The sequence below is a fragment of the Brassica napus genome, chromosome C9, assembly GCF_020379485.1.
Source record: "Brassica napus cultivar Da-Ae chromosome C9, Da-Ae, whole genome shotgun sequence".
In the NCBI taxonomy this organism is placed as follows: domain Eukaryota; kingdom Viridiplantae; phylum Streptophyta; class Magnoliopsida; order Brassicales; family Brassicaceae; genus Brassica; species Brassica napus.
The window spans coordinates 23,841,797-23,856,478 of record NC_063452.1 but is presented as its reverse complement, the minus strand read 5'-3'; the positions used below and the strand labels follow the sequence as shown (position 1 = coordinate 23,856,478).

General features: G+C 34.4%; 1 protein-coding gene across 1 annotated transcript; it reads right to left on the bottom strand.

The window, feature by feature from the left end:
* Positions 1-10,092: 10,092 nt before the first annotated feature.
* LOC125592548 (uncharacterized protein At4g04775-like) lies at positions 10,093-10,505 on the bottom strand. Its single transcript, XM_048767779.1, has 2 exons — positions 10,386-10,505; positions 10,093-10,317 (listed from the first exon to the last, which is right to left on the bottom strand). Exons 1-2 carry the CDS (start codon positions 10,503-10,505, stop codon positions 10,093-10,095), a joined length of 345 nt encoding a protein of 114 aa, XP_048623736.1.
* Between the last annotated feature and the right edge of the window lie 4,177 nt (positions 10,506-14,682).

Below are 14,682 nucleotides of genomic sequence, written 5' to 3'. Positions count from 1 at the left end.
ATAAACAACTAAAAGTGTTAAAAGTCTCACATTCAAATTTTGTGAACCATGGTTTAAAATTTTTGTTATGACAAGATAAAAATATTACCAAAATCATATAACTAAAAAGTCTCATTTAATAATTATTAAGATTAAAAGATATATATATATATATATATATATATATATATCGTTTTAAATTAAACTATATGCCATATAAAATACATAAATAATATAATTTAGAAATTTACTTTGAACCATTTTCTTTGATAAAATCTCTAAAAAAATATTGACAACATAATTTTTTTAAAAAAATTATAAATTACTAAAACTATTAATCATACAATGAAAATTTTTGTTATTAAAAATTTAAAGTTTTTGCTATAAAAGATACAAATAATCAAAAAAACATATGAGTAGAAAACATCATTTAATAGATATTAATATAAAAATTATACTATATATATGTTAGTATCATTTATATTTAATTATATGCCACATCAAATAGAAAAAAATATTGTTTGGATTAATAAGATTTATTTATATGTTAGCACCAATTTAATTATATACGTAATAATTGTTGATTTTTTATTTATTCAAGATATATTTATTATTTTATAATATGTAAAAATATATAATACATAAAATAATTTTTATATATAATGTTCATTTTGCACAAGGTGCGGGTCTTAACCTAGTGTTTCAAGTATATGCTAACTAGGGATTGGCCCGCCCTACGGACGGGTGAATTTACATTAAAATTATGTTATATTTAAAAATATTTTAATTTTATATGACATTTGAAAAGTTACTTTAAATTGAATATAAAAATAAAATTTATTTTCTAATTAGATCATATATATTTATTTTGCTAACATTTGAACTTTGTTTATAATTCGTACGTGTTTGAATTTTTATTTGTTATTAACTATATCTTATAACATTATACTATTTTATTTTCAGTATTCATTTCACACATTTTTTTAATGGAAATACATTTTTTTTTTTGCATTTGCATGAGAATTGGTGGCATTATGTTGGCCCCTTCTCATGACGGTTATGCTTCTCCTGGCTTTTTGATTTGGTTGTAAAGCTTCTCAGGTGATTCTTCATTGTTGGTTGTTTCGTCTGACTGTCTCTTTGTACTCCTCCTGTGGTTTTTAGGTGGTTGGGCGTTATCTTTTTCTTCAATCTTGAATTTTTTTAGTTCTTGAATATAGGTTTTGACTTGATCCTTTTCTTTGAATGCCAGTGTCTAGGTTTTAGTCTCCATGTCTTTGGGATCTAGTTTCTAGGGATATCTTTGTTTTCTGCCAACATATGTATTCTAACTTGTCTTTCACCTGTTTGGTAGTTTCACCGAATGAAATATATATCAATTTGGGGAAAGAAAAAAAAAGCTATGAGTTTGTTTTTATGAATGTATTGTATTTATGAGCAGTCCATGTGCGTAAGGGTTTATCTTATTATTATTATTTTTGATAAAAAATACTTGCCGGCAACTGTTCTTTGGTGGACGCATTGTTACGTAGAGATGAAATTCATATCATTTGCTGTTTAGTATGTTACAATGAATTTTGTGTGTGAATTTTTGACACTTTGATAGTGTCAGCCACTTTCATGTTTTCTTTCTAGTAATATGGCTATTTAAGATTCATGTGAATAAGTAAACTGTGTATTAAGTAGTGAGTGACTTATAAACTCAATCAATAAGGTCTATAACTGTTTTATTATCTTCTTCCCAACTATGGTGTCATGCTTACAGAGAATACATAACAGTTATATTCATGTTCCATAGAAGATCCTCTTTTTATCTCTGTTTTCGATAACTAACTACTAACTACCTATTATGAATGTAGAACAGATCATGCTTACGTTATTCACAGAGTTATGTGCACAGTAGCCTTCTCCATTGCCTGTTCTTCGCTCAATGTTAATGCTTTCTTCTGCACTATCACCATTCAGGGAAGGAACTCGCTCTGTCTCTGAGACACAGATTTTCAGAAATGCACAATGGTTTCCAGAGAAGGAGAGAGTGGATGAGATGGAAAAAGATTCTGTAGAAGATATTACCAAGGCGAGGAAGCATGATGTCTGTGTACTGCAGTATTTCCTCCTCATCCTGCTGCTCCAGGTTTACATTGATTTTCTTCAAGATGGGCAATTAGACTCTTAAATCTATCAATTCCACTGTAAACAATCTAAGATTTACTGGTTACATAAATTTTCTTTTGTTTGAGGATTTATAGTTTCTAAGCGGTTAATTAGCTTTTTATATTTTTGTGCAACAGCTGTTAATTAGCTAACCCAGTAGTGTACACGAAGCTAAAATGATCACCACCATGACAATATTCATCCAACATCTGAGGATGATATTCCAATATTTCTTTTTTTTGGGACATTCAGACAACATTTTTTGTTACTTTTTCTCTCAAAATTAAAGTGGAACTTTGAAATTGGCTGTGATGATGGTTCACACTTTGAGTTTGACAGGCTACTGAAGGCAGTGACGTCTTAACTAATATAACAGCCTTGGGTGAAACACGAAATATAGATCCGTTTATAAACATTTTCTATATTTTTTCTTTTCTATATTTCTTTTCAACTTGAGCTCTTAGACCTGAGACAAATATAAAAAAACATCTCAAAACTAATGGTGAAAATATAGATTTTTTATTGTTTTGTTTTTAATAAGTAAATTTAATTTACTTAATTATAAACTTTTTTGATAATTTTTACAGATTGAATGGACCTTTAAAACAACAACAAAAAATTATAGACCCATGGACCCATGGCAAATGCCCATGTTGCCATGGGTAAGAGCCGGCTCTGACTGAAGGACTCGATCCCACTGGTTTTGTCAAGCAATCCGTACTCCCTTCATCTGTCCCATCTCTTCCTTTTCCGCTTCATAAGTTTAAGCTTTGATCTAAAAATATGTAACATATTGCTTGCATCAGTTAGTTATCGAAATTAACATCAATGTATCGGATTTTGAAGCAAATAATATTCACATACACCTAAAAACCTATTGCAGTTCACATATCATCAAGAATTAAAATTAAAACTTATTCCCACCTGTTTTCTGGATGGTAACATAGGAGAAGAGCAATCTAACTTTCTTTCGGAGTAAAGAGGCTTTTGGTGGGTGACTTTCACAGCTGTTATTTGTGTCACTATGAATCTGAAAGCTTTTTTGTATCTTGCAGGGACTGAATTTCTTTTACATTCATAGCTTGTTAATGTTCCTGCTACAATCAGCAATCTGTAAATATATAAAAACATTGAGACTGGGTCGACATGTATCACTTTTAAGTTATGAGCTGATAGTCACTATAGTTGCCGACCTGCATTGAGTTTGCAATCAAACAAAGCTGATACGAAAGATCTCAAACCCCAAAAGCATGCAGACCTTTGATATTTTAAAATGTTACTCTCCCGTAAATATTTGAATACCCTTGCGAATATTTGAGTACCCTTTCAATCTCCTTAAAGCTCGAAGGAGCTGTAACATTGAGCCCGAGTTAGCTTAAGTGATGTATGCATAATCAACAATGCTAATCTAAAACTAATATTTCCAACTAATCCCATCAGTGATTAATATTATGAATTAATTACTTGTTACGACCCGCCTTTTCTAAGCAATACGGCTCTTTCTGGCTCCCATATCTTCTTGAGAAAGTTCATTGGCAACTGCTTTTTGTTCCCACTATCGTTCTCATCAGCACAATCTGGATCCCATCTTTTGTGTGGTTCCCATCATTCTGCAGTGAGATAATTGCATCAGCATGATCACAGACAGGTCAAAATCGAGTTGTAGAAAGAAACATTACTTCTTCAAGGAACAATCACAAAAAAAAGACAGCAAAAAACGAACCTAAGCCTCCTCAGCGTGATCAATATTGTTGTTAGTACGGGTTTGGCAGCGAACTACAACCTCTTCCTAAAAGAGCTGGCCAGGTTTAGATCTCCTCCTTTTTGGAAAATGTGCTCAATTTTCTCTTGTCAGAGATATCAAGTCATCGAAAGGATTGAAGATATTTAGGAGATAAGAGAATCTGAAGAAGTAGAAACAAAGGAAACAATTTGCTCGTATCCCTAGAACCGATGAAATCAACTGGAGAACGAAAAAGAATGAGGATTAGGTTTCTTAAAAGTTTGTAAACTTACGGAGGTTGCCTATTGAATTCTTCATCTTCTATCAAGGTACAACGGCCGGCCTTCGAATTGGCTAGGAGAACAGTTAAGTTGGCAATTTTTTTGCTGGATTTTGAAAATTTCAGGAGATACACTGCAAGAAATTAATGGAAGATGCATTCAATGAGAGATCGTGTAGAAGTGAAAAGCTTTGGTTAATGCGTGGGTTAGAGACATCGTTTGGGTTCATACTAATTCTGTAACGCCTGGATACTATTCTAGCATAATGGCAATTTGGTTATTAACTTACATTTTTAAGGTTACTTCTTAAAAATGCTCATCCTTTAAGAATAAGGGGATGTTTAGAGTTAAGAGTATAGTGTATTGTGTATCGTGTATATCATTCTCATGTAGGACATGTTATGGGCAACTAAATAAACTTTGATATGTCGTAGAGAAAGATGAGGCGTAATAAATTATGATTAGAAAAATATTTGGTAATGTATTGTTATTAGTTAAATATTATGGTTTTTTTTTTTTTTTTTTTGAACATTAGTTAAATATTATGGTAAGACCAAAAATATTGTTAGTTAATGAAAGGGTGCAATAACTTTGTATAAGTAAAATTTTCAGAATGTTTCTCTTTTAATAGTATAGATTAAATAACTTATTTATATAAATAATTTTATAAAAATCAATTAAAAGTAATATTTATTATTTTTTATTAGATGGTTTGCTAAAGTGTTTTTATTAAATTTCATTTTGTAAATATTAAAACTATATAATGTAAGATGAGATGGTATAATATGTATTATATATGCTATCTCATTTTAATAATTGATGTCTAAATATTTCAGGTTCATTATTGAACATAAAATATAATATATAACATTATTGCATAATAATCATAACATTGGATGGAAAAATAATTTTTAAAGAAAAAATGTATCACATGAAATGAATAAGCAGTAATAATAAGATTCTTTTAAAATATTTGAAATATTTTATGGTTAGAATAGTTAATGATAAGACCAAAAAAATAATAAATAGTTATTATAGGGTCCAACAACTTATTTATAGAAGATTTTTAAATTATTCTATTCTAATTGTACAAATATTATGATATAAGGCCTACAATTGTTTTCTAGGTATAATTAAATGTAAATTGAAGAGGTGAGGTGTATATTGGTTAATTTATATTGAATCATGATGTAAGAATTGGTAATATGAACTTGATCAATAGTTTAAAAATATAAATGATATAGTATATAGTTTATCAGACTCATCGTTCTTTAGTAATATGAATCTAATTTGGAATATGAACTGGTAATATGGAATGATTATAGCAAATCTATACTATTAAAAGATGATCACTCTGAAAAAAACCACTTAAATAAAATTGTTGCATCATTTCATTATACTATTTATTATATTTTAATCTTACTTTTATTTTCTCTAACAATATAATTTATTTGCATAATTTAAATAAACTCATTTATTATTCTACATCATTCTTTATTCTACCCGTGAAGTTACCACTACACACAACAACAAAAAACATTAACTTAACAATATTCGCAAGGACCATTTCAAATATTCATCAGTTTTAACACAATTCATCATTGTTTTATTAATGTTTATTACTGTATAGTTTTTCATACATAAATTACAGTCCACTGTTGTTCATAACAGCATCAGCTACATAAAACCTTAATCATTCGTTATACATTACCGAACTTTTACCCCTTGCTTGAGAAATCGCTAGTCGCAACGCGTGCGGTCGGGTAGGGCCTAGCGCCGAATCAATTACTCGGAGATTATAAGGGGATTAATCGGGGAGGAATTTTAGAGTTTTTATGTTCATTTTGGTTTATATATTAATAATGTGAACATAAACCGTTGATGTCTCGTAGTCTGGTGGTAAATTAGTTTGTGCTTTATACCACAAAACCCGGGTTCGAAGCTGTGTAGGTTTATATTCTCCACCTTTTTAGTTTTTTATGTTATATAAATTATCAAATAACCAAATTACCCTTTTCTTCTATCTTCCCCCATTACGTTCTCTGCAACTTCAGCCCTTTTTTTTTTTTTTTTTTTTCCAATTTCAGTGATTTGTTTTGTTATTCTTGTAAGGTACAATCAAATTACATCAAATCTAAGACACATATATGATCCCAAACCTAAATCTAAAATATCACTCAGTTTTTTTTATTTTTTCGATTTTTTGGCCGAGTAAGTCAATTCGCCACGGTTCTACTCCGCTTCACGTGTATCCGGCGATTAATCGTCCGCCTATCCCCCGTTTTAGAACAAGGCTTTTACCATACTTCAAATCTGTATTTACTTAAGTATATTTTTATTAGACAAAACTAATTTTAATGAATCAAAACTAGTGAAACTCACATACCATTTTCTTTAAAACTATATACTTAAAACTAATCAAATTCACGTACTGTTTTTTTATTAAGTTCGTTTCAAAAGGTCTTAAACTATATACTTAAAATATTTTCACTTATTGATGCAGATTTATAAAGATCACCTTCCACATGGTTAATAGCGGGATTTTGATTTTTTTACTAGATTATATCGGATTTTTAATTAACGATTTTTTTATTAAATCTGAACCGGATTATATACGGGACGTTGGGTCTACCAGTTCTAATAACAATGAGAAGAATATTTGGTAGAGTAATAAAAAATCTAGTTAGTTAATGTATATAGGATCTTAACAAATCGGATATAGCAACAACGTGTATCTCAAATTAAATTAGGGAAATTTGGGAAAAGGGAACAACTAAACTATGCTATTGTTCCCTTAGTACAAAATCAAATTTTGTCACTTTTGGACTTTCACTACCCTTCAAAGTTATAAAAATTCATATCAATTAATTTACAATGCAAAAAAATTAAGAAAAATCTAAAACCTGAAGTAGTCAAACATGTGCATCTATGAAAAATTTGGAATGGTAAATTGAAAAATAGGCTAAAGGTCTACCATCTACGGCGATTCAAAATATGCATTCAAACTGAAACACAATGATCTACATACCGAAGAATGCGCATTAGACCGGAAACATTAAGATCTAAGAAGGCAGAATACAAAATCAATATTTTCTTCTACGTTCTGCCTTTCTGGTAGATCATAAGTAATAATAAACATTCTTATATCTTCTATGGAAATATATACATTCTTCTCACTTCTCATATATCTACAATATATGTATTCTATATCTACCACATTATCTTTATTCTACCATAAGTAGAATGTACTTTCTACTAGATTTTAAACAAAATCCGAAAATCTAGGAAAAAACGGTTAGAAAATATTCCCTAAATCTATTAAATCTTTTTTATTTCCTTTTTTAAATCTTCTTCCCTAAATTTTTCTTTCTTCGTTGCCAACCACGATTTGGACCAAAAAAACATGGAGCTTCTTCTCTTTTTCATAGTTTCTCCAAACTTTTGTCAATCTAACGTGAGAATATGCACATCTATGGCTATTCTGGTTTTTGGAGATCGTCCAAAACAAAAGGGTGGAAGTTTCTTGTTGATGAAGAAACAGGAGGTAGATTACTTACTTTGGACACAAGCAAAACCTTTGACAACCTAAGAGTTATGGTTTGTGAGGACTTTGGAACCGATCTAAACTTGGTCAATATCGAGCTGAGTTACTTACCTTCCGATTTGGTGATTGGCCTCGACTCACCACCTGTTTTCATCACCAATGATCGACAACTGCAAAATTTTCTTACATATGTGAAGACCAAAGCTTCAACAAGGTTATGTGTGTGTATTCGATCTAAGGTCGGATTTAACTTGAATGAAGAGCCTGCTGAGTTGCCTAACAGAGAGGAAGTGGGTATGTCGGGTGAAGTTTCAGATGATATTGATGGTGAAGCCGAGCTTGAAGAAGAAGATGCGAAGATAGATGAAAGTGATGATGAAAACAAGTGTGAGAAAGATATGATCAACGGAAAGTATGTCCGTTTTTCTCTGGTTGATGTTTTGAAGAAGGGTCAACATTTTACTAGCAAAGCAGCTCTGTAGGCAACAATGGAAATATGCGCAATGAAACATAATTTCGACTACAAGGTTGGCAAAACGGATAGAAGATTTTGGTACGTTCGTTGCGCGGATGATGATTGCCGCTGGCGTGTTCGCGCATAGGGATTAACAGGTTCTTCATATTTTATCATCAAAAAGTATGTACCTGATCATTCATGTTCTCCATCATCAAAGAACCACTCTGTTCGGACCGCTTCATCAAAAACAGTTGGTACTCTCATTAAGCATAAGTACGAAACTGTCAAGGAAGGGCCGAAACCTAATGATATCATCCAGTTTATGCGTAATGATCACGGAGTTGAGATATCCTACTCTTTAGCTTGGGAGGCACGTGAGTATGCAGTAAATATTGTGAGAGGCATTCCGGAGAAGGGTTATGAAAAAGTTCCCAAATACTTGCACATGATGAAAGAAGCTAATCCAGGATCACACACATTTTACGAAACTGATAGCAATGGGAGATTCAGATTCCTCTTCATCTCATATGGTCAGTCTATTCGCGGTTTTTATGCTGCCATTCGGAAAGTTATTGTTGTGGATGGGACTTTCTTGAAGAGCAAATACAAAGGAGTGTTACTGGTTGCTACTGCTTTGGATGGAAACTCGAACCTAGATCCTATTGCATTTGGAGTTGTCGACTCAGAGAATGACCGCTCGTGGGAATGGTTTATGAGACAACTTAATGTTGTCATTGCTGATGATCAGGGTTTAGCTTTTGTGTCTGACCGGAATACTTCACTTGCTAAAGCTATTGCAAAAGTGTATCCGCATGCTCATCACGGAATTTGCATTCACCACTTGCTGAACAATGTTGTTACATATTTCAAGGGTAAAGGAGTCGCTGGTTTGGTTGCAAAAGCTTCTAAAGCTTACCGAGTTGCTGATTTTAAGAAGCAATTCACTGCTATTTTCTCAATTAGTCCTGCAATTGGAACCTATCTAATACAAGCTGATGTGAGAAAGGGGCTCGTTGTCAATTTCCGGGTTACAGGTACGATGTTAGGACCAATAACCCTGCTGAATCAATAAATTCTCCTTTGCGTTCGCCAAGAGAGTTTCCAGTTATACCTTTGTTGGACAGCATAAGGGAAATGATGACTCGATGGTTTTTCAAACATAGAACTTTAAGTTCTAATCATAAACATCCACTGACCGTTGCTGTAGAGAAGAAGATTGATCGAAGGATTGAGAAGGATAAGAAGTTTCAGGTTTTCCCAGTTAGCGATGACAGGTTTTTGGTTCGAGGTGACACTTTTGAATGTATGGTCGACTTGGTCAGACGCATATGTTCATGTGGGAAATTCGATCTGATGAAAATCCCATGCAGACACGCCATAAAAGTAGCTTTCAGCGTAGGCATACAAGCACACACACTCACTGACGACATGTACACCACTGCTTCATGGAGATCGATTTATGAGGAAAGCATAAATCCTATTGGTGTCCCGGAAGATGCATGGATTGTCCCATCTCACGTTCAGCAAGTGAAAGTCCTTCCTCCAGAAACTAGAAGAGCTGCAGGTCGGAGAAATAAACGTAGGTACGAGACAGTTGAAGACAAGATCCGCTCGTCACAAGGAACTCAAACCTCTAAACGTCGTAAATGCAGTCGATGTGGTATTGAAGGTCACAACCGGTCGACCTGTGATAGAGCAATATAGGATACAAGCCATTCGGTCTATGCAAGTTACTTTTCAGAGTTTTTTCTAAAATTATCTTTGTTGCATATCAAACTCTGTTTTTTCAGGACCAACTATGTTTTATGTTTTGTGGACGTTTCAAGTGTTTACTTCGTTTTATGCAAGTTTTAGGTCTAACGTTAAGATTTGATCCATAAATTGACAACACATCTGAATACCAAATTGATTTGATCTTTGACAAAGTAGATAGATCCAGAAAGCAATTACAAGATCAATAAAATTTAGAACAGAGACATAAAATAGTGAGAATGGATCCAATTAGTCCTACATCTCCCGACTTCTTGTGCTCGATAACTGCTTCCTCCACTGTCTTTTTCAAGGAACTTCTCAAATCTTCAATTTCTTCGGCCATTCTCGATTGTTGCTCATGCATCCTTTGTATCTCATCAAGTAGAGCCTCGTCGACCCACTTAAAAAGATGTTGCTCTTTCTTTCTCTGAATTGAAACACAAAAAGGTCAACTGGAACATAAAAGAATTAAAAGTCATAATTTAAGGGAATTACCTTCAAACCAATCTCACATCGGAAGAATCTTCTGTATGGGTTCTCCTCCGTTTTTGAAACATAAGTGACAATCCCCTTCCCACACCAGCATCTGGAAGGAATCCCTACATTGTTAGTCATGATCGGTTTTTGAGAAGGAGAGAAAGACGGAGAAGAGAAATAAATGATGAAATAAGTAGGGTTTCTGGTCATTGGTGTTATATAAGTTTATGTTTAGGGCAAACGACTACTGTTAATCGGGGTTTAGGGATTTCTTCCAAATCTTAAAAGTCAATACAAACCTTATGACTATCACAATACATACAAGTTAGGGTATCGTTAGGTTAGATCGTGTATGGCTCCCTGTTTAGATTCATTTAGGGTATCGTTAGGGGTTCATATGTTGTATGACTTAGTTTAGATTCACTTTATTTAATTTTGTAATCAGCCACTAATGTCAATAGTTTCAATTAGTCCAGTGGTTTATGTTGTAGGTACAATTACCGTAGGTGAAGTGTTTGATGCCCTCCATCTCCATTTTGTTCCCACGATAGACTTTAATAAGAGAGTCAAATAAGACCATTTACATTCATTTCTTGCCGTTAATCTCAATAGTTTCAAGTAGTCCAGTGGTTTATGTTGGACTTATAAAAACCCAAGTGAAGTGTTTGATGCCCCTCATCTCCATTTTCATTTTTAAAAATTTTGTTTGCTACAATAGCGTTTAATAAGAGAGTCAAATAAGACCATTTAGATTCAGATCATGTATGCCTTTGTTTGTTCTCGTGTATGAAATCCAACGCTAAATAAGAGACTCAAATCAAATGCTAAATAATAGATTCAAATTCCTCATAAGAGATGCAAACCAATGCTAGTTACGAGTCATATAAGAGTAACTAAAAACGTCAATAACAACCTGCTTGGTAAACAAGACAGTGAAAATAGCATTATTCAATCTCAACCGTAGGAGAAGTTGTAGCCTTCGGAGGAACAAACATTCCCATTCTCGAAATAAGCTCAGGATCATTAGCAGCTTCCCATAGGTCATAAGCAATCTTGTGGCGAGCTTCACGAATGTTGTCGTCATTCACCAACGTTAAGTCCATGCCTAGAAGATGTGCTTCAATGTGCTTCAACGCATATACTCCACAATCGCTGCTAGTCTTGTTTAGGAAGAAGGGCATTGGAGCGTAAGTGACATCATAGGGCTTTACGGTAAATCCCCTCTTCTCTGAAGACTGCACGGCTTTAACAATTCTAGGGATGAGATGGGCAAATGGCTCCAAGTCCTTGTTGTGTTTCAGTCTCGCACAGTCAAAAACCTCTATGGAATGAGTAACAAAGTTAACACACATAGAGATCCAGTGGTTACCGTGTACAAGAAGAGGCACATACATACAATTGACATCAAGATCCCACACTGATCTTGTTCGTCCGTGTGAAGGAAGTTCACCAATTCCGTATTGGTGGAGTAGTCCTTCTACCCTGAATTTTTTTCTGTCTTTCTTGAACTCTATGTAAAAATTCTTCATTTGATTACTGAATATCCAGCTCATGAAAGCTACTTTGGACGGATTCCATCGTCGCAAAGAAGTCCTCTCGCGAAATAAGAAGAGCATAGCATTAATTTCCTTAAAAATATGATACAAACAGAATGAGTTGGCGTGTTGCTAAAGAAGAAGAACAGTAAGTAGGCGTGCAAAGTAATGTATAACTTACTTAATTTTGCAGCCACACTGCAGGTCCCATAACACGTTCTACTAACTCAGTTGTGTACATAGAAGGTCCAATTTTAAGGTGCCTGCGATGCAACATATAATTAAAAATTTGTTGAATTTAGAACATAGAGGGAAGGCATAGACTTACTGTTTGGTAGTTGAGCACCAATGAATCAATTTGGCCCATGAATCCTCAGGGACAAACACTAATGAGTAGTCGTCGTCGTTCACCCGGTCCTCAGGTAATTCCATATCTTTGAGAGTGGGTGTTCTCCAATCTCCAGGCTTCAAGGATGATAATGGAGTAACCCATTTAGGTGATTCTTCATCACTCGTTTTTTGTGAGGGATCGAAACCTTTAACATATGATACTTGAGAAAAGTTCCCCATGGCGTCTTGTAAATACTCTTGTGTGCTCATTTCTTCTTTTTCGATGAAGGTTCCCCATGGGTAGATGATTGTGACAAATTCTTCAAAAAATCCATCATATCATCAGTTTCGGTTTCAATCTCCTGTTAATAAAACCAAACTTAACATTATTAGCCAAAACAGTCATCAACATAGTCATAAGTTCACTTCATAGTAAACACCAAAATACATTACAAGCCGATTTCCAACAAGCCGATATTACAAGCAAACAACAATGACATTACAAAAGAGTCAAGAGAAAATTACAACAAAAAGACAGTCCGACATATTACAAAGCTTCATTTTATGGTTACCTTTCTTCCTTGCCGAGGGCTACGACGAACCGTAGGAGGAACCACACTCTCCTCAACCTTGCCTTTGCCTTTTTCCTTTGTTGCTGCAGGACACAGACTCTGTGATGATTTCCCCATTGTTGCTGAAGGACAAGGAATCTCAGATGCGCTGTCTTTTCCCATTGTATCAGAAGGACCCGGAATCTGTGACACCGCTTGCTTGAGCTCAGCCATCTCTTTCTGGACGTTCTCAAAACGCTCTTGGATGTCATTCTGCACCACCTCCTTGAAAGAGTTGAAAGCAGAGGTGAACAAACCTTCAATGAAAGTCTTCATTCCACTGGAGATACCACTGTTATGTTCAGCCGCCCGTTGACAAAGCAATTCTTTCTTTCGAGCCTCCGCACCAGGATCATTTAGCTTACGCTTGCCCCTTCTTGCAACAACAGTCGGTTCCTCTACATGTGTATCTGTGACATCTTCGACTTCAACATTCTCTCCATCCTTTTCTGAATCAGAAAGCTCCAAAGTTGGAGGCAAAGCCTCGACTTCCCATACGAATTCCGTCCAATCCTGTTTGGCATTGAGAAGAGTAACAATACGACCAACTCGTTCATCTTTCTTCTCATCTTTCCTATAGAACTCAGTGCTAACAACCACATCATTGTTCCCAGTAGCAGATATAAATGGGAACAGCTCTCCCTGACAAAAACAAAGCCAAACAATAAAGTTACTCTTTGTTTGTTAACTGAACCGAATATAATTTTAAAAAACTTATTACCTTATTAAAGTGGGACTCTAGGCTGCTGATATCTGCATAGGAAACTTTCCCACTTCCTTTCCAATTCCTACATCTCACTTTGGTCATGTTTTTTTTTATCTTTTTACCCACCATACTACCAATGTCTGGGATTGCCTCCATAACCTATATCTGAAACGCATAGGAGAATCCATCCAACACGTAACTGTTCTTCAGATGCAAATCTCTCCTTGCTTTGAGTATTGATGCAAGCAGCTCGTCATACGCATGAAGACCCCACGGATACATCCTCATCTTCTCAAAATTCATCACCAAACGGATGTATTCATGAGGGATGAACACTCTTGAATCCTTAGCTATGAGGAATCCATGTATGACACACGGATACACTAGCCTAACCCTGTCCACATACGTCCACTTGTTGCATTCGTGAAGAAGCTTCGTCCTTATCATGAATAAGTTGACCTTTCTATTTTTCCTCAGCACATTGCTCCAGAACCCCTTATCATCCTTCCAATCATTGAAGTTTATGTCAGGTTCATCTTTGAACTTCAATCCTGTCACAGCATGAAATTCTTGCGCAGAAAACTTAAGAGGCCTCTTTGCAAATAGAAACCACAGCTCGTGAAGCTTCGAAACCTTGAGCTGCTTGCATATGAAGCTGTGAATGATCTTCCCTGAGTAGATGAGCTTGTTCTCTATGATTGCCAAAAGCGGACCGAAGACAGGATCTTTCAAAACTTCGTCATACTCAATGTTGAGAACACCCTTCACTTCCTCCAGAATTGTACGTCTACACGTGTTGTTAATCTTATCAATTTGCATCTCAGATCCTTCTTCAAGTATGCGTTGTGGAAACTCGTATGCCATTCCTATAAAACATAAAAGCAATAACTTCAACTCGTTAGTAATGCCTTAAGGAAATCAAACTATAACTCGCAATCAAACTAGTAAACACTTTATATTGCCATGTAACTCACAATCAACTCAACCGCAAACTACAATGAAAACCATCAACATGACTAATTTGTTTTTAAACAATTCAATCTCTTCCTAGTACATAACGAACAAAAAATAAATTTCAAACAATAAACTTGAATCAATTTGATTTCTACTCCATTCAAACTTTTAGTAAGATA

What these genes read in the sequence shown, in the direction of transcription:
- LOC125592548 (XM_048767779.1), bottom strand. Translation starts at nt 10,505, where the DNA reads ATGACTAACAATGTAGGGATTCCTTCCAGATGCTGGTGTGGGAAGGGG. An exon ending in GATGTGAGATTGGTTTGAAG is followed by an intron (nt 10,318 to 10,385) that starts GTAATTCCCTTA and finishes GTTTCAATTCAG; the next exon opens with AGAAAGAAAGAGCAACATCT.